The sequence below is a fragment of the Amphibalanus amphitrite genome, unplaced genomic scaffold (genome assembly GCF_019059575.1).
Source record: "Amphibalanus amphitrite isolate SeventyFive unplaced genomic scaffold, NRLGWU_Aamphi_draft 000962F_arrow, whole genome shotgun sequence".
In the NCBI taxonomy this organism is placed as follows: Eukaryota; Metazoa; Arthropoda; class Thecostraca; order Balanomorpha; family Balanidae; genus Amphibalanus; species Amphibalanus amphitrite.
In genome coordinates, this window is record NW_024882456.1 from 229,280 (window position 1) to 249,783 (window position 20,504).

Genomic DNA, 20,504 nt, shown 5'->3' on the forward strand with positions numbered 1-20,504 from the left:
ACTATGTAAGATATGCCTTCTCTAATACCAACCAGGCAGGGTGAGCGTGGGACATTCACATCTCCCGTAAATCATATATGTCACACAATGCCATAGCAGAAATTGTAGAAGGTAATGTAGGCAAACTTAGGTCAGGTTGGTCCTTGTACCAATTGTACCTACCTGCCTCCCCAGTTCGACCAGTTCCACCACGACCCTACCCATCACCCACCTCCAGATCTAGTCACAAAAGACGAACCGAAATATGATTATTTTCGAAGCTATTATTCATTCACGCACTCAAATGAAACACACATTTCTTGTCCTCACATCGCACTTACAGGCCAATGTCATAACTGATCACAACTCACATGTGTGGTTGGACACCCAACCAGTTATCACAACAGTCGCGTAGCCGCCCGTTGCCGCCACTAAAAACGAATGATAAACACTGCCAACACATCACACACATCGATTAGGCCCGGATATGGTTACGAGCCACCAAAGCACTTATCGCAACGCACACCCGGTATAAGTACACGTCGGTCAACCAGACTGTTCAATGAGAGAGGGGTTAGTTCGCCGTTAAATGATAAACACGTCGCCCCATTAGCTGGGTGCCGCGAACGCACCGGAGAGCAGCTCGACGGCCCGGCTCTGCTCGGCGCTGAGTGCGCCGGCTCGCCGCTGTTTGAGCAGCCGCAGGTTGTCCTGGGCGGCCAGCAGCGGCTCCGACTGCTCGGGCAGCAGCGCGCTGGGCAGGCGCGCCAGGTGTGCCGACACCGTGTCCAGGTGGGAGGCCAGCGCGTCGGCCGCCTCGGCCAGGTCGGCCGGCTCCAGCAGCGAGACGACGCGGCACAGCGTCAGACACACCTGGCGCAGCAGCGTGTCGCGGTGCTTGAACTCGTTGAAGTCGGTGATGTTTTGCGCCGTCTCCAGCGCCTCCAACAGGTGACGCCAGGCGTACGGCAGCTGGTCACCGAACACCGCCCGCTTGGACGGTGCCGAGAGCGCCAGGGCCGCGTTAATGCGCACCTTGAAGTTTTTGTAGTTGCTCGCCAGTTTGCAGAGCGCCTCGAGCAGCGGCGGTCGCCACTGAGCTGTCGCGTACGGCAGCGCGGCGTTTTTGAACACGTTACTCGCCGCGTGACACGCATTCCAGCGCACCTTCATATGAACGAGGCTGTTACCGGTGGTCATACAGCGAATAAGGGCGTCCACACAGCGCGGTATGAGACTGGACACCCGCGGGTCGGCCAACGCCTCTGCCGAGAAGTGGCGCACCAGGTTTCCCAGCGCGCGCACCGCGTTCACCTTGACCTTGTCACTGTCCTCGGCGGCCCGCAGAGCCACGGTGGTCATGCTCTCCAGCACGGTGATGGAGAGGGGCTGCCAGTCGGGCGGCCGCTGCACCAGCGTGTCCGTCAGATTCGCCAGAGTCCAGATGGCGTTCACGCGCACCGGCAACTGCTCGTGGCGAGCGGTGGCCGCCGCACACGCCGCCTCGGCCGTCTGTAGCAGATAGTCGGGGTCCTCGGCGAGACTGGGCAGTCGGACAAACACGCCGGCGGCGCGCACCGCGGCGCTCCGCACCGTGCCCTCCTCGTCAGCTGTCAGAGGTAGCACCAGCGTCACACAGAGTAGCTGCTTGTCGCGCGGCAGCCGCTCGAACACGCCGGCGCCGATGGTGCTCAGCGCGTGACACGCGGCGGCGCGCACGAACCGCTTCTGGTCAGGCGCGAACATGGCCGGCAGAGGGCCGGTCAGGGCCGCCATCCAGAGGTCATACCCCGCCGCGCCCGGGGACGGAGCCGCCGCGTCACCCACACACTCGAGCAGCCTGGCACCGTGCAGCCGCACCGCCACGTCCTCATCACGCATGCAGACGTCCACGAGCGCGCTCACCTCGGGCAGACAGTCGGAGACGGCGGCTAGGTAGTTTTTGGTGAGCGCGCACAGCGTCCTCATCGCCTGGAGGCGCACCGGCGTCGGGTAGAAGAACGGACTCACCGCGCCTGGTAGCGGAGCGATCCGTTTACGCAGCACAAACCCTCGACAGCGCACCCAAAGCCAGGACCGGACCGGAGTCTGTCCGGGCGCCGCGCCGCCGGGAGCGTCCCCGGTACCATCGCCGGTATCGTCATCAAACTCGTCGTCATAAAACTCGAGCTCCTCGCCGCCGTCGGTGCGGGGCGGCGCCTCGTCGGCGGAGGCGGCGGACGACTCGGTGCCCCGGTCATCGGAGGGTACCTCGTCGACCAGTGCCGGCGCGCGGAGCAGCTGTAACACCTCGGGCAGTGGTTCGTGTATCGACACCACGTTGATAAGCACTGACAGCGCGGCCGTCTTGACGTCAAAGTCGCGGTGCGCCAAGAAGGCCCGCACGTGCCGACTGACCTTAGTCAGGAGGCCCGGCTGTAGTCGGTGGTACGGCGCGTTAGCCACGAGCGTGGCCAGCGCGCGCAGCACCGAGCCCAGAGTGAGGGGCGACTTCTCGGACAGCGCCGCCAGCAGCAGACCGCGGTGCAGCTCTTTGACGATGCAGGCCATTGTCACTGAGTAGGGGGTGAACGGGGCCGGCCCCGACGACGAACGGTCGTCGACACCAGTGAGGAAGAACCGGCTCGAATCGAGCATCTCTCGGAGAACAGAGGCGGCGCAGAGGCGGCAGCGCGCCGCCGGGTCCTGGAGCACCACTGTGAGAAGCGTGCGGGCCGGCACGTGCGGCGTGTCCGGCACCAGCGACGGCCAGAAGCCCAGCATGTGCCGCTTGTCGTTGAAGCGCACCACCGAGTGGAGCAGCACCAGCGCCGCCTGCCGGACGCGCACCTGGGCGGCGCGCAGGCGGCCGTCCGGCCCGCCGGCGTCCGAGTCAGAGGACTCTGCCAGCAGCCACGAGCGCGGCGGTCGCTCGTCCGGCTCCTCGCCCGGGTGTGAGCCCGGCGGCAGCTCGATGCTCTTCCTCTCGTTGGGTTTTCTGCGGCGCACCTTTTTGCCGGTGGAGGAGCGGATGGCGCGCCCGTTCTCGGTGCGTCCGGCCTCGGGCGCGGCGGTGGGCGCGTCGTGCGGAGTCTGCGGGACCGGGTAGAGCGGCCGAGGCGCCATCTCCTCCCAGCCGGCCAGCCCGAAGAACATGTACAGCCGGCCGGCGCCGAGCAGCTCCCCGGCGCGCGCCCGGTGCGCCTCGTGGTCACACTGCAGCAGCTGGTCGAGGGCGCCGAGCAGCGCGGCCGCGCGCGCCGCGCCGGCCAGCTTGTCGACCAGCGGCGGCGGCGGGGAGTACACCTCTGCCAGCAGGATGTCCAGCAGCGGCTCCACGTCCACGTCCAGCTCAGCGGCAGTGGCAGCGGCCAGCACTCTGGTCGCCAGCAGCAGGCACTCTGTCTGCAGCGGCGGCGGGCGCATGGACAGCAGGCGCGCTGTGCCGTCAGAGGCCTCCAGCAGGGCAGAGACCAGAGCCTGGTCTCGAGAGACTGACAGCTGCTGGCAGAGCCGCCTCATGCGGTCCAGCAGTGCCGGCGGCCAGGCGTCAGAGCCGACTGAAAACAGAAAAGGCAAAATGGGTCATATGCCAGACTGGAAAATATCCATACACTACGCCGGACGCCCGTGAGACCCTCTTGCGCCGAAATTAGGCGCAAGCGATTTTGCGCTCACATTTCTGCATGATTTGCGCTGAAAATTGGGTGCCTATTTGTGCCAAAATTAGGCCACTTTTTCATAAAGCACACGTGCAAATCTACCGATCAGGGCTATATCAGCCAGACACGGCGTTCCGGGGCTAAATAAGTTTTTTTCCACGGAAACCCAATACCTTGATACGCTTAGAGCACTGTAGCGTCGTGCCATGAAACAAGGTCGGAGCCGGAAGTTCCGGGGCCACAAAAGTTGGCGGAGCGGTGTGTTTGAGGCTGGCGGGAGCCAGTGAGGGCCGGGCAGCGGAGCACCACGCGCTCGGGCACATCAGCCTCTTCTCGGCACACAGCGCAGAGCGCCGCGGGGCACCGCTTATCTGGGCACTGCTGGCACAATGCAGAGTGGAGACAGCTGATTCGGTGCACATACATAGAGCGAGCGGTCCCAGTGGCCCGCCTTCATCTGGTGCACCGAAACGGCGTCCTCTCGGTCCTCTCCGGGGATAGGGAGCGGCGGCGTGCTCCCGAGGAGTGGCTTGAATAGTGACTCGGACCAGTTGTCGCGCCATTGATACGAGGCCGCACAATGAACCGCCCTGGTCAGCGAGCGGGCGCTTGAGGGCAGGGCGGTCGCTCGTTTCGCCAGGCCGTCATTCCCCTCGATATACCGCAGTGGGCAGGAACCCACTGCAGTATTACTTGGCGACGCTCGGCGATGTTCAAAAAGATCTTTCATACCTACCTATCTCCACGCCGAGGTTTGAGCCATGAGGCCTCACCTGGGCGGCCGCTCGTACGCTGAGTAGACTCAGGGCAGGCCGCCAGTTCAAGCACGCAACGACCGGGGCAGGGACGTCTCGTCCCGAAAACCTCTCCAGAGCCGTCCGCAGGGCGAATCTGCTGCTAGATTGACCAGAGTGCCAACTACATTCGGTGACCATCTTTCGCCAAAAAAATTTGTGGCCGCCTTGCACCAAAAATTCCGCCACTGCCATGCAGTGAATTCGGCATGTACAAAGATACACCGGACATGCACTGAAATTTTTGCCGCAACCCTGCCACTACGCCGGACATATTCGGGCTTCGGCATAACATGTATTTTTTCCAGTCTGGGTCATACGATGATAGCTACAATAACCGATACTGGGGATTGCAATCTTCACTAATGCTACAAAATGAAACAATTTGTGTCATATATGCCATTGAGGTATATATGGGTAGGAACTAGGATCTGAATATCTGTACTGATACCATAATTAGCAAAGTACAAACAGTATCAAGACACAAAAAAAATATAGGAAAATAAACGCATCAATGCATTTGAATTAAGTTCAGGGGTGGAGAAATATGCCGAGTTGGGGTTGCATGGGCGCAGCAAATCCGCAGCCGCCCTAGTGGTGACTTTGACCTCCGCCGGCTGGTGCAGCTCCAAAGCCAAGCCGGCGCAGCCGACGTGGAACTGGGAACTCATGCTACCCCAACTCGGCACAATTGTCCACCCCTGATTAAGTTTATTAATGTCTATGCTGATGCAGCAGATAAGTACCATACTTACCATTTGACTGTCGCCAAACATTTCCTAGAAGATCCTTAGCATGAGATATTTGAGCTGCTAGTGAAATTGGGTCTCCATTTCCATCCATCTTAAGTCCTAAGCTAGCAACCGTTTAGACGCAATTAATGTAAGTCAAAGAGCATCAAACTGAATTAAATTGCACTGTAGAAAACATATTGGACGCCTTGCATTGGACCAATGAACCCAATATATCCTTAGAGCTCGATGAACTCAGCTACAATCGCAGTTGTTGTGCGTTATATGGCCTTGGTTGTGCGTGTGCGGTGGGCCTTCTTGGGGGGTGGGCCCCAAGGCTATAGAACTCCAGGTAAGGACACCAGCCGTTTGACCTTGAACGCCGCCGGCCGGCCGATGACGTCATTGGAGGCAAGCCGGCTCGGCGGACACACAAGGCGAATGCATAACGGAGGGGCGTTGGAACGTTGCGGGAGCCGGGGAGATATTTTAATGTGGTTGTATACCACCATTGTTATGTTTATTGATCTACAGACTGCATTCTTTTAAACCTCGATGCACTCTAGGCCTGGATGGTTCGTACATTCGTGGAACGATCACCCCGTCCGAAGTCCGTGGTCGAAGCTGTCATAGTATTAAAGACACTAAGACGGGTGCAATAACGGCGATCCGATCCCGTCTCTGGCGAATCTAGAGGGGTCGTAAGGACCCAGGCCGAATCTGACCGTCTATTTTTAGGGAAACGGGGTGGGTGAATTGACAACCGTCGTCATTGATAATGAGAAGAGATCCCGTCGTCGATTGTTGTTTGACAGACAACACATGTTGTACTGGACGTATGACCATCAGAGGTAATGCCTGAACGTAGGCAAGCATAATTGTTCTGTCATACTGTTTAGGAATATAAAATGGTAATGGATATTATTGAGGATATGATCTCTACATTACAGGAATTCGCTAATTACTACGGCCCATAGGGGCACCGCCGGAGCTGTTGTTTTGCCATCGGTCCCAGGCAACTCCAGGGAGCTGCAGTACCCGGCGGCCAAAGCGGCCCACCTCGTCGACTCGCAGGTCCTGTGGGATTCCGTGATGCTTTAGTGCTTCACCCACAGAAGCACGGGCATAGCAGTAGGATGTGGGGCTAGGTGTCTGTTCTGTCCACCTCTTCATTGAAAGAACAACGTATACAGCGCCTGGTCCCGCCGAAGCTCGGTATCGACCGTGACTTATTCACAACTGGCGGATCCAGGAAGCGGTCTTGGACACTGCGGGGGCTTACCCCAAAAAGGTTTCTCGGAATTAATTAAAAAAAAAACTCTGATTTCGATTCCTTGCGCACTGCTGTGCAGTGTGATTAACCAACATTTCCTCAGAAAAGTTGTGAAGTTTTCTTTGATTCTCGAAAAGCGATTTCGGGCGCTGCCAATGTGGGGGAAGACGTTTGCCCCAAATGCCTTCCCCTGGATCCGCCAGTGGGTTGCCCCACTCCGAGCTTGACTAAAACCATTTTCAAACCCCACCAGAAACCGATGGTAAGGTGAATTTAAATCCAATAACTCATCTCTGTCTGCCCGCCTAAATATGTATACAGCACATGGTACGGCACCCGGCCCTGTCTGAGCTATGAGCCGATCGCGATATTTTCGGCTTTCCCCAACCCAAGCTCGATTAGGAACGTTCTCCTTCCCCACCCGATTGCTGATGTCAATTCAAATTCAATACCTCATCTCTGTCGGCCCGACCATAACCCATTCATTGCACACCGTTCAGCGCCCCGCCCCGCCAGAAGTATCCTAGCGCGCTGAGCAGTTGCCTCGGCAGCCGCGTCATCGCGAGGCCCCGCGCGGCCCATAAATTAATACATTGCGCGAATAGCCGTGTCGCCCCCCTGGTGGGCCCAAGACACTATAGGCCTGTTCCAGCGCCTCCAGTAGAAATTCTTGACTGGAGGCTCTACCAGAGGTTTTACTGGAGGCGCTGGAACGCAATCTGGAGATTTCTGGAGATTGGCATCACAGATACCAAAAGAATGGCAATTGTTCTCTCTTGAAACGCAAAATTTGTTTTCAATTTTATTTAGAAACATTAACAAAATTATAGCAATGTAATTTTCTTTACATTCAAGTTGTAAAATTCTCAGTCAAAAGTTCTTTGTTTACATTCATGATTGTCACATGTGCGCCATGGTTCTAGACCAGAGCCTCCAGAGAAATTTGGACCTCTCAACTCTCTGGAGGCTACTGGAGGTTTCTGGAGCTTTGGCGAGAGCTTTCTGGAGCTTTCTGGAGGCGCTGGAACGCTCTCTGGAGGATTCTAGAGCTTTCTGGAGGTTTCTGGAGGTTTCTGGAGGCGCTGGAACAGGCCCCTAGCACTGTTTGCGCCGTATTTCAAACATAAGCGTTGGGAATGCCTAACTTACAAAAAACAGCTAATTTACAGCAAAAACCTTTTACAACTTTGTAATGTTTGACTAGTTGTTTTCAGCGGAGATTATGCTGAAATTTACGAAAACTGAATCAAATATGCTCCTTAGTGTTTTTTTTTTCAAAAATAAAACACTTTACTTTATGTGAAATGCAGCTTATTATTACAAAGTGACCTTGCGCTGGCATGAATGCTGCATCAATCAACAGTGATATTAGGTCGATTTTCATTGATTGACAGGTTTACATTTGTCAGCATAGGTGTTAAATTTTACGGAAAACAATTTCTGAGAAAACAAGAGCAAAAACATATGTCTAAGGCAAGATTATTTATTTTCATTGTTTTTGCACTGACTTAAACAAATATGACAATAAAAGGTCAATTCACACAGCAATTTTCCATTCCATTTTCAATGTGAAAAAGCCATGAAAAAGCAGAAATGACATCATCACAAAAAAACTCACCCTCCTCAGTTGGTGACATACCAGGGAAATAAGCTAAAAGTAGAGCGCTCTATTTATTGCTCCTGCCCCATGTTGAAGAGATACCCCTAAAAGCGTGATCTTTTATCGGCCCTTACGCAGCGAGGCAGTAATTCTCAGACCGGTGGATGGTATCAATAGAAAGAGAATGCGTCAAAGATTAACATGAATTAATTAAAATAACATTAAAATGTTAATTAAGCGTGGAAATTAGTCCCTAACATAAGCTAATTATTGCTCCTACCTCGGCGACGGCGCTCCCCGCAGTCGGCGGAGAAGCTAAAATAAAAGCCACCATCCTCCTCCGTAAGTCAATTTTAGAGCGGCCGAGTGGGCCGATGCGGGGCCACCAAACTGAGGTGAGACGTGGCTAGTAATTGCAAACCGCCATAGAAATCAATATGGGATGATTACTCTGAAGCTGGAGTGAAAGCATGAGTAGATTGCAAGAAACGAAATGCATAGATTGGTTGAATTATGTACAATAGGCACAGCTCAGATGAAGCCATTTCTATGATGTTGACATAGGTATGACATAACCCTTCCTCTCCTCACCTATGACCTAAGTGCATTGGCAGTTACCTGCATAGTTTTTTTTAGCACGAGTGTAATTCGCCATCGGACCGCAATACATGTTGCTAGGCTGCTGCAATTACAACGAACATACGAATACTGCCTTCATTTGTAGACGTTTGTTTTTTAGGCGGTCTTTGACGTGCAAGGGGGCATACCTGTCGACAACTTGAGTTTCTCCGAATTTCAAAAACTCCCAGAATTTCAATTCCTTATGCACTGTTGTAGGTACAGCTATGTTCACAAGTTTTCGTTTCCTCCTGTTCTAAAAAGGATGATATTTGTCGATTTCGTGCGTCGCTGATAGGAGGGTGCGTTTAATAATTAGGCCCAACGCTTTCTGCATCCGCGAGTACCTTCAAAAGGGAACAACAGTTTCCAATTCCATTTATTACACTATGGGACATGTGACAAAATGAACCCTGGAACACGCATGAAACGGAGCTCATATTCCTAAAAATGTCTACAATCGCTTCTTTTCTGACACTATTAGCAAATACCATCTCAAGTTAGGTGGTTGACAGACAGTCAATGGAGATCTGGGGAGACTGAGTGATGCCAATTCACCACTTAACTGATAATGAGGGCCGAGGGAAGAGAAACATGCAACATGCACAACTGACAACTTGACAAGTGACAAAACACTACCACTATTGCGCTACAGCAGCCAGCTCAAAAAATGCTTTTGGTGGCTAATTGCAAAACAAGTCACTAATAAATGTCTTAGTTGCAGCTGAACACTGCACAATAATCACACTGTTCACACATTGAGTGAGATGCCACAGGTGGTTTGAATCACACTTTGGTTCAACTGCAAATCTGAAGTGTTGTCATGAAGTTCATGCCTCCATGATCACAGCACTTTGGTTGTGGTTGGCATAACACTTGTAGTCTGCAGAGTTCCACATGAACTGCAGACACCTCATCTGGTGGTCTTCATGTTGCTCAACTTCTTCAGGAGGCAAATGTCGACCACCCAGCGGAAGCATGGTCCTGCAGAAAAGAAAGGTAATGCATAAGGTATAAACATTATCTGCTGAAACAGCTCCTTCTGTTGGCTGTTATTAATAGGTAACATAACAACATGTATTCCATGTATATTACATTTGTTGAAGTAAAATACTGCCAGCTATTTCAAAACCAGAAAATGAAATTATATTGTGGCATAATTCACATGCTCAGCTATCAGTATCAAATAATAATTAATTTAATATTTGGCATATTCTATAAAACACATTCATAGAATATTCTGCTTCACGTCACAAGGACTCACAATCTTTCTGTTCGGTGTTTGATTGACGCATTAACTAAGTTTGTCTTAGGTTTTATTATTGCAAAAAATTCATATTGCATTATTGTATCAAAATACTGCCAGCAATAACAAAACAAGAACATGAAATGCCAATGAGCAAGCCGCCTTTCCTTAAAATGGATTACTTTGAAAGGAATTTTAGTTTCTTTTAAGGAAAAGGAGAAATGATTATCAGGTAATTATCAGAAAACCACTCAACCAGCAAGTGGCTGGGTGGTTTCACAGCAAACATCAAGCCAAAACATATACTTACATCTATCTAACAATTGAGCCATTTGACTACTACAAGGGATATGTGAGCAAAATAAGAATCCAATTATCCGATGTTGACTTCCTTGCAAAGTTTATGCCCTATTTTATGAAAATGTGTCACTAGAATATGATACTTATCATCGAATATTATTTAATTTACGATTTATTTCGATCGGAATGCACATGGAGTCCCGCGCCATTTTCGTCGACGATGAATATGATCGTGTTTCATGAAGAGATAAGGGGTTTCAATGGTCTTTCAAAGCAATAATTTGATGCAAAAATTTGTAGGAAATAATATGAAGCTGGTTCAAATGGCCATCAACCATTTAAAACACCGAAAATACTCACAACTCCGTCCCGACGATCACGCAGCACCGCGCACGCCACACTACTGGCACAATGCCAAAACTGCTGTCACAGCGGAAATGTTTTTTTTTTCTCGATTGCAATTGTGGAATTATTTATTAAACAGAGGATGATCTTTCCAAAAAACCGACTGATTTCATACACAGATGCATGGAAAATAAAAAAATCCCGGTAAGTTTATTTGTATTGTTTTGTCGATTTTGACATGCTCCTAGTTTGCAGACATATTTCGATATGTTCTACAGGGAGTTCAGAATTATTTCAGGACCAATCTTTTCCTCATTCATTTTCCCGTCGATCATGAAATTTTTAGAGCGGAACAATTGGTTTCCAGGCGGTCCGAGCGGTTTTCGTGAGAAGGGTGCAAAAATCGGCGTCATTTTTAGAGCCTCGACACCAGCTCAACACAGGACCCTATGGGAGACGGTGAAGAAGCGGGAGCAATAAATAGAGCGCTCTAATTTTAGCTTATTTCCCTGGTGTGTCACCGACTGTCCTGTTTTTCAAAACAAATGATTTTAAAGAGTATTTTGGGTGAATAATAATATGTCTTTCAAGAAAATATGTTTTCGATTTCTATTCGACTCTTCAATAAGTGCATAGAAATGAGCGAAATGGGTGGCAATCATTTTTGGCGATATAGATGCTTGTTGTAAAACTGCGTGTGGTGTGAACTGTGTTTTATTGTGATGACTCTGCGTAGTATTTTGATTTTATTAGTCTCTTATACGGCCTTGTTATTAGTGTATAATTCATTTTTATAGGGGTAGATAGTTTACGACCTCCTGTGGTGGCCCGTAAGCAAAAATACCTTACCTTACCGTTTACGACCATTGGTGATGAATTAGGTTGTTATTCGTTGGTTATTCGTAACTGTGCATTGTGTTTTGATTAGGTAGTGCATATGATTAAATATACTTTACTTTGCCGAATCACGGAAGGGGCTCAGGTTGGGTTTGCTCAGTGCGATCGCACTCAAGGCCTCAAGGCCTATGAAATCAGGAGGTCAAAATACATCATATAATGTGCTTTTCATAATCCGTTCGCCACTCGGACCTAATATATACTAATACTCTTTTTTGCTACATAGCTGAGGATAAATTTATTACCTTTGTTTTTCATGGGATTTTGATTTTTGTGTTTAGGTCAAGGTGAAACTCTGCAAATCATACCACCATGGAAGCCGCTGTGATAGCATCAGAGGCGTCAGGTCAACAGCAGCGAGGAGTTGGACTCAACATCAGTGATGTGTGTAAGTACCTGCCAACTTGTTCAGTTTTAGTTTGCCTGTTTTGCATGTTAACTTTAAGGCCTCTTGATGAGGTACCTTCCTATCTACCTACCTAGGTAAAAATTACCTTTTTCATCCTGGGCTCAAAATGAATATGAACCACACCATATTTTCACAATTCATATATTGACCTGGAAAGTTGTTCACATGATCACTTGCCCCCCCCAAAAAAAGGTACCTATGCTGTAAGCATAAATTCCAAAACCTAAGCTAACCTTACCTGACTCAGCAGGTAGTCAAGTGTAACTTAGAAATGTTATGTGTCAAAAGTACCATAAGCATTGATGAGTGGTCTCGCTTTTCAAGCTTAGAAGGATGTGCTGTTTCCTTGCATGATTTGATTTTGTGAATTCCTGTAGTTCTTAGAGGTTGCTAAATGCTTTGGTAGCCCAGGGGTGCCCTCTCCCTCCATCCCAAACCTCAAAGGGAAGCATAGCAAGAGAGTTGAGGAATTCAGCACATCATCACAGCTGGACTCACTGCCCCATTCAAAATCTGCACCGCGCCATGCCTGATCCGCCCAAAGGGCCACTGAACTCTACACTGCAGCAGTGAAGTTTATGACACCCATTGAGTGGACAGAATTCCTCAGTCATGGTTAATGCTAAGAGTTTGTTTCACGGGTCCGGTCCTCTGTCGTACGGCGGCTGATTCCGACTCTGCTCGGGGAAGTTTTCAGGAGATTTTGGTATGTCAGAGTTAGGCTTGCTCGCCTCCCGCTGTCAGACGAGTCGGTCCCAATTTACTGAATTCAACTGGCTGCGACTGATGCCACCAACCACAGACCATTCCCGTCTCATTGTCGTATATTAATCGCCGGGGATTCTCTAACCCGGGTCCTCGCTACTCGGAGTTCGTTCTACTAACTGAGCCACGGAAGACGGAACATCATTAAATGAGACGGACCCCAGCTCTACAATGCGGCATTGGCTGGCCTAATCTCAACCATCCACCATCAAAAATCAAAATCATGAACCTTGCGTCTAGTGTTAGCAGGCTCGGTAGACGCTGCTCGCAACCGTGGCATGCTGTCTGCATGCACCGTCCGCGAGCTCCCGTAGACTGTGTTCCCGTAGAGCGGTGTCGGCAAAGCTCGGTCGTACACGTGGCGGACTACCTTACCTGGTGGCGTGGAGCTTATCGTCGGCGAGGGCTCAGTGCTGGCTGGCTGGCCTGACTCGGTCCGTTCTTATCTGATCTTGTCTGCGACTGCGCCCAACATGGGAGTGTGCTGTTTGTTTGTGGCTGCAAACGAAACCGGCAATATTGCGAAACCGGCAAATAGCATCCAGCAACCAGCTATAGCTGTAGATATTGCTAGGACCTATCTCTTGATACTAGCTCATCGATTGATTAATTACAATATATTGTAAGTAATGTTTTTGAAGGTGTGATGTTTCTACCCGGGCACGTGGTACCAAGAAATGGAAACGTGAATGATACGACTTCCTGATAGCACTCTCATCAGGCGGCGTGTGTTTGGAATGTAATGAAGCGTGACTTGACGCCCTCTTCTCCCGTCCTCGTCAAAACAAAACAAAGCCTACCGCGTACCGTAGCGCATCCCATTCCACGCTCCGGGAACCGACTGTCATCAATGTGATTCACTTTCATTAGCAGCTCAGCCCTCAATATACCCTGGCTCAGCCGTCCTGCGCTCCGCTCGGCAATCAGCAGGTGCTGCCGCCTGGTGTCTGTTCCTGGAACTGTTTGGTTGACGACTGTATACAGCGTGCTGGGTCCGTTGTGCTCATGACAGTTGGCGCCCATTTCTATTTGATGAAGGTCGGTTGCCTTAGGTGGCTTTGTCTGAACTCGAAACGGGAATACTGTTGGTTTAGTGAGATTCTCTGCTGGTATGAGTACCAGTGTCTATTTGCATGTCAGTGGGTTGTCGTAAAAAGTGACCGATTTACCGGTTCGCCCTGGTGCTGGTGCTGTATTTTCGAACAAACAACATACAATGATGTGTGCCTATGGGGCCCGTGGCACATTGCACACATGCATTGCTAGCTTTGGACTGAGGCAACTAGCATATTGCGTTTGAAAAGCATTGGAGCAATCCTATCATAAGAGCTGAATATCGCCAATTCATTCGGTATTTCTTGCATTCATACCGATCATCCTATAGTCCATATCAATGTGAAAGTCACGCCCGCAGCTCGCTGGGATTTCGTTGGCCGTCCACGTGCCTGGCACGCGGCGCGATGGGGCTCGATGCCCCACTGCCTCCGATTGGAGCGGCGCTGGGTAGTACGCTCGTCGGCGCGGTGCGGGACACCCCATCCCGTGAGTGGCGACAGGCCATTTTTGTTACCTTCCAGGAAAGTCCTGCGCCTGTCCGTTGTCGGTGGGAAGTGTTCCTGTCGCTGGGATTCCTGTAAGCGGCGGTGCCCGGGCGCGGCGGCCGCTCGGCGGTGTGTGTTTTCCCTCGTGCTCGAGGAGGCGGCGACGGTCCAGGGTGGGCCATGCCGCCTCTTCCGTGGCCCGTGGTGGTTCACCGTGCGCTGCCCGGTGGACGTAGATCCCTGCGACCGCCCGGGTCAGAGACTGAGTGTGACCGCTGTCCACGGCGGCGGCACGCGAGCAGCACGGGTCGCCGCAGTCATGGGAAAGTTGGTAGAGGTAGATTTGTCCTCACTGGACCACGCGAGAACGAACGTGCATGGATTTCTCCGGTCGGGGCAGGAATGAAGTGGTTGCTGTGCCAGTAGTATACCCTGTACTGATGCTAGTTTTGCAAATTCAAATTCGGCTGATTTGGTTCATTAGAAGTGATTCTACAAGCCCGGCACTGTTCGCCTGTTCAGGCCGTGGAGCGTCGATGTCGTATCCTGCGCTGAGGGCTGACGATCGGGCGCCGGACGTGGCAAGTGCGATTCCGCTTGAAGGATATCCTGTCAGATTGAATGTCTTGCTTGTTAGATACTGGCCGGATCTGAACGTGCCGAAATACATACAGTCCAGGCGCTAGAATCCTGTTTTTCAACAGCCAATCTTCAGATTATCTGCTCAATCGGAACGAATCCGCTTTGCGTTTAGGTGTCTTACGCCTACGCTTGCTGACACGCGTGTGCGTGTGGCGGAAATGTGGGCTCCCGGGTTGTGAAAAAGGACCTAATGCTTTATTATGCAACGCGGCCTCGAGCTGCTATCTGACCATGGCCTGGATACGGATGTGCAGATTGCGCAGCTGGGATCGCAGTGTTCACGGGTGATGATCGAGCGTGCACTTTTCGAGCTCAGATGGATGCGCGGTGGCTGACAATTGGTCGGCACCTGGCGAAACGCGAGCGGTCCCTGAGCTCTGGTAGCTGAAATGATGAAGTTAACGGTTTGATTTTAACCAGGGAGGAGTTGATAAGGACGGGCGTGTCTGTGTGTTTCGGCTGATTTTGAGGTCTGACGTGTTTGAAAATCAAGTAATGTTTACCGAATTGGGTATCGCAAATTTGTCTAGAATAATATTTTATGTCCACAGCTTTTTATTTGCCGAAAGTTGCTCGAATGTTTCACATATTCGCCGGTGACCATCAAGACGAAAATAGCATCCATAATCGCACCACCACCACCGACAGCTCTGTTTCCACCAGGCAAACACTTCTCCGGAACCGCATTTTTTTTCAATTCCGCCTTATCCCGCGGAGCTAAAATCCCGGTCTGAGAACGGACCATGTCTGCGGCGCCCCTTGCCCTCCCCTCCCCCTCCCATCTCTTCTCGCGTGCTGTTATACGGGCCACCCATCTCCAACCATCTCCCAGAGAGCTCCGATCGGCCGGCGTGCAACGCCGATGGCAGCGAATTACCGTCCGCACGGCGCCGGATGAGGCGCCAGCTATCTCGGCGTCGGCACGTCCTGTTCCGCGTGACGGCGCGGCGTCACTGCACAGCGGGGTATTGTGACGAATGTGCTGTCCTGTGACGCTGTGATATCGGCGTCACATCCGTGGGCTGTTGAAATGTCCAGCGTGCTATACTGGTCGCTTCCTCTCCACGGACGATGATAGTGTTCGGAATGGTGGTGCCTCACAACGGATGGGCTTTTTTACTAAGCTGATAGGATGAATTTAGAATAAAATAGTTAAAGAATTTAATAGTTCGACCTTGTTGAAAATACGGCTTTCTCTCCCTAACCCCTCTATTACTCTCCTGCTTTCCTCTTATCTTCTATGTATCCCCTGCTCTATCACTAACCTGACCGCCCACTCACTGCCTGTCCGGTGGCGTAGAACAGGCTCCGCTACTCACCCAGACCAGGGCGGTGCCTGACCGTGCGTGCAACTACCGGATATCGGCGGTATGTCGCGCGGACGGACAGTACGTCCCTCTCCTCTCCTCCCCTCCCCCCCCCCCACCGCCCCCGCTGCCCCCGCCCTCCCTCCCGTCCTTCCGTGCGGCCGGGTGCACTGAAAAACCGAGGACTCATCGACATTGGCTCTGTGCGGCTACCGAACGGTATTGGCCGGCCGGGCCTTTCACGGCAGTTTTGATTGCGGTGGTGATTCTGGATTTACCGGCTCCCGGTTTGGTGATGAGGCGGCTTCGTGCCAGTTGTGGTCAAGGTGTGATCTGTTTGTAGATATCTGCAGGTTGGTAAAGCTGGATGTTTGTGATCCGATGCAATGCTATGGGTTTTTGGAGAGGTGTTTTGGGAATAGAGTTTGAAATTTCGAATGGGACTGGCCAGTGTTTTGTCTCAGCACCTGCTTTAAATTTGTGGCATCTTAGTGACCGTCTTATTTTCGTGGCTCTTCACAAATGCTTTCGGAAAGGTTGATCATGGTTAGAATGATCAGGATTTATGTTGCTGCCCTGCTGTGAAAATGGATACGGTGGTGCTACCACGGATCTCTGATATGGATTAATTATGATCATTTTTCTGATTCAAGTCTTCCACTTTTTATCGTTTATGATCTGCTGCATCAATGCTGAAAGCCTCGATAGATAATGTAGGAATAAATGCGATGAAAACTTGCCAACACTGATTAAAAATATAATCGTACAGCCGCGTCAGAAGCACGTGTTTGAATATGACTAACGCATGACGACGCAGACATCCTACTACACCGTATCTGTATTGTGGCCCGTCTATCTCACGATTAGACTACGGCACACACAGATACGTGAGGGCGACTCTGACGTCAATCCGGGTACTCGGCGGTGTCTGAAGGAGCCACGAGCTCCGACATACTCAAGTGTCTGGTGACCTCACGTGCTCTCGATGTCCCGTTGTAAACCCTTGTCGACTTATACCAACTGGCATGCGCTCGCAGGGTGCAATTATTTCTGCTCGGTAGCGGTTTGACTTCGAACGGGACTTTGTGGTGCGTGAGCGTATTGTTTCCTCGCCGCACGCATGTGGTAAGAGGAAAAGGACATGACTGCTTCTCGGTTTGATAGATTCTGCATGTCAGTGGAGATAATGATGTCTGGTTCCACTTCTGTTCAGGGCTGCAGTTCTTATACCAGTGAGACTTGGCGTTGGGCTACATTTGAATCGGCATAGCTGCCAGCTGGTCATATTGTCACACCGGCGGGGAGTCTTCTTCTCTTAAAGGTTCTCAAGTAACGTGCAGTGTTAAGGAGTTATAGCAGTAGTGAGTAGTTTGTCTGATATTTGATATCACTCTACTATCTAGTAGAACCCAACCTTACGGCACTTTTAGTCACTAAGCTGTTCAAGGAATCCTTTTATATGTTTAAAGCGATGTTCCATCGCTTTTCCACTTTCCTTGTCTTGTCAGTAATGGCGTGGTTTGTTTCAGTTATTTCGTGTGCATCTTTCCTCTGACCGGCCCTGTTGCTAAGGTAGGATATGGTCACTGCCTTGTCAGGTTTCCTCTAATCGAGTAGCTTCAGTTTGGGAAGAGCTCCCTGTCGTTTATCCCATACTACAGCTTAAAGAGTCCAATGGCGACTGAATTTGCGCGAAGCTTGCCCTCCTGACGATAAGATTTGATGTTTATTGAGGGAGGGATACGTACCATTATCTGTTTATCATTATTTGCTTAAAAGAGCTGTTGAAAACGTCGTTTAATGCAGTGCTGCACAACATACTAAATAAACTCCTAGCCTATTCAACGGTTTGCTTTGGACGACCTACGTTCTTTCGGGTATTTTCACTCTACAAGTACTGATCTCTTAGTTGAGTCATCGGTTTTCCGAGCAACGTAACCGGCGATACAAGTAATGATAAGCACGCAGCGCGATTAACTATTCTGACCAACTGCTGAATTATTTTATGTTTCACTGCACCCGCGGTGGCGAAAACAATGCGGTATCGGCTTTTGGATGTATCAGGACCCAGCTGAACATTACCTATGATCATGGACTTCTAAAGGCAGTTTAACGTTATTAGTGATGGAAAATGTCTTTCATTGGGTGTTTTGTGGAAGCATTTTACTGCATTTAAAGGAATAAAACGCTTAGTTTAGACTGGTTTAGCCTGACCGATCGCTCATCGCTACGTCGCGCTGGTTCGCTACAATTTTTCACCAGGAACTGTTATTTGCATGGCTCGATTGCAACGTTTCGAGCTGTGATATATAGCGAATCGGCGTATGTTTAAATTGTATCCATTATTGATCCGTTTTGTTCGGAGGAGCGCGGTGAGACACGTGTTAACAAAATGTTCTGTTGTTAGCAGTATAAACTGACTGCCGGTTACCGGCTTCCTGAGGGGCGATCGCAGTCACCATGCTCACTGGTCTGTGCCCGAATGTTGATGGCCCGAGTTTCAGTATCTGTGTAAAGTACACGGGGGTACTTTTTTGTGCAATGCCTGACCAGTTTTCTAGACATTACATTTTGTGAACACTCGTCGTAGCTGATAAGTATCCATGCTCCCGCATTCGAGCTGGTGTAAATATTCTGCCGGCGTCTTTTCTGGCCTCAAAAATACTGATGCAATGGGTGCTATTTGAATTGTGGTTTGGGCATAGGTACGGCTCTATTACTTCGCGGATCAGTTCGTTTTTAGGCTGATCAGTACTTGCTTTTGTATTAACATTCATACTCAAGCAGTGTTCCATTTTTCGGAATTTTGGGTGGAAAATCACACCTAATGGGCAAAATATTTTCATCCCCAAAACCAGGTAAGTTGGAATTCTTTCATCTTTGAAAAATGCTCAACTCATGCTCAACAATTAACAGCCAGATTACCAGATATACCTAGCAGCGCCATATAGACAGTTAGAACTTATAGGTTTGCTACATAATACATAATTTCCCTGAAAAAAAGATGCGAAATCAAGGCACAAACCCAACAACTCACCCTGACTGACAACGAAAGAAAATAACCTTGCACACTTCCAGCTGTGAATAACAAATATGCGTTGAATGACCTTGATCACCTCAACTGTTTGTAAAAACCAGGTTTGTGTTCTGAATAAATGCTTTTGGATATTCATAACAACTATGATTAGTGGTTTGCTGCCAACGCAAAACGGATGAGCCGCTGCTTGCGCAAATTAAACACTACCTATGCAATTCGCTTTTGACTAAGTTGCGCAGGATACGCCTACAAAATTTTCATCCTTGGACCCGCAGTCAGCTGGGCACACCCTGGCACACCCTAGGGATGAATTTAAAACTTGGTGGGCTCTAACTTCTTTCATATACAAAATAGGGGTATGAGACAGGTACCAACTTATTCTACATTCATTTCTGATCCTATTGTATCAATTTCACCACAAATTATGTCCGTCAATGGCTTCTAGAGGACTTTAAAGCTCGATGCGTCGGGCCTGGCAGAGGTCCAAGATGAGAAAAGCCACCCTGCGCACACCCTAGGGATGAATTTAAAACTCTGCGGGCTCTGGCTGGTTTCATAGGTAAAATAATGTTTTGAGACCGATGCCAATTTATTCTGCGTTTATTTCTGATCCTATCGCATTAATTTCGCCACAAATTATGTCCGTCAATGGCTTCTAGAGGACTTTAAAGCTCGAGGCGTCGCGCCTGGTAGAGGTCCAAGATGAGAAAAGCCACCCTGGGCACACCCTAGGGATGAATATAAAACTCCGCGGGCTCTGGCTGGTTTCATAGGCAAAATAATGTTTTGAGACCGATACTAATTTATTCTGCGTTCTTTTCTGATCATATTATATCAATTTCACCACAAATTATTTACGTTATTAGTTTTTAGATGTCTTTAAAACTCGAGGCGTCGGGTCGGGCAGGGGTTCAAGATGACTGACACGCCACCCTGGCACACCCTAGGGATGAATATGAAACTCTGTGGACTCTGGCAGGTTTCATACGCGAAATGAGGTTATAAGACCGGTAATGATGTATTTTACGTTAATTTCTCATGCCTTTGCAATAATCTTACCGCCAATTATTCATTTCAATTAGTTTCTAAAGGTTTTTAAACACGAAGCGTTCGGCCGAGGGAAAGCCAAGATGAATGAAAGGATACCTTGGCACACCTCTAGGGATAAATTTAAGATACGGTATTCCCAGATCTGCCCAATACATGTTCTGAAGCTGGTAGATGGGATTAAGAAGGCCCTAGCTTTTTAATAAATTATCCCTCGCCCGTATAGGGGGGGGGGGTCGAACGAACCACCCCCTCGTTTTTTTCGAGAATAACTCGCGTAAAAAGCGGCCGATCGCGACGAAACTTTCAGGACCCTCGAGTCAATTAATTTG

At 49.9% G+C, this 20,504-nt stretch overlaps 2 protein-coding genes across 2 annotated transcripts in view; one reads left to right on the forward strand and one right to left on the reverse strand.

Moving 5' to 3' along the window:
- Positions 1-243: 243 nt before the first annotated feature.
- Positions 244-5,479, reverse strand: LOC122368624 (HEAT repeat-containing protein 6-like). Its single transcript, XM_043342764.1, has 2 exons — positions 5,170-5,479; positions 244-3,518 (listed from the first exon to the last, which is right to left on the reverse strand). Exons 1-2 carry the CDS (start codon positions 5,255-5,257, stop codon positions 589-591), a joined length of 3,018 nt encoding a protein of 1,005 aa, XP_043198699.1. The 5' UTR covers positions 5,258-5,479; the 3' UTR covers positions 244-588.
- A 5,735-nt stretch (positions 5,480-11,214) lies between these two features.
- The window catches only part of LOC122368622 (embryonic polarity protein dorsal-like), a gene marked incomplete at its 3' end in the record, with an annotated part of 29,040 nt that continues 19,750 nt past the window's right edge, over positions 11,215-20,504 (forward strand). Inside the window, exons 1-2 of the mRNA XM_043342761.1 lie at positions 11,215-11,357; positions 11,706-11,812. Coding sequence (XP_043198696.1) covers positions 11,737-11,812 — 76 coding nt within the window. The remainder of the gene's footprint in view (positions 11,358-11,705; positions 11,813-20,504) is intronic.

What these genes read in the sequence shown, in the direction of transcription:
- LOC122368624 (XM_043342764.1), bottom strand. Translation starts at nt 5,257, where the DNA reads ATGGATGGAAATGGAGACCCAATTTCACTAGCAGCTCAAATATCTCAT. An exon ending in TGTTTGGCGACAGTCAAATG is followed by an intron (nt 3,519 to 5,169) that starts GTAAGTATGGTA and finishes TTCTGTTTTCAG; the next exon opens with TCGGCTCTGACGCCTGGCCG.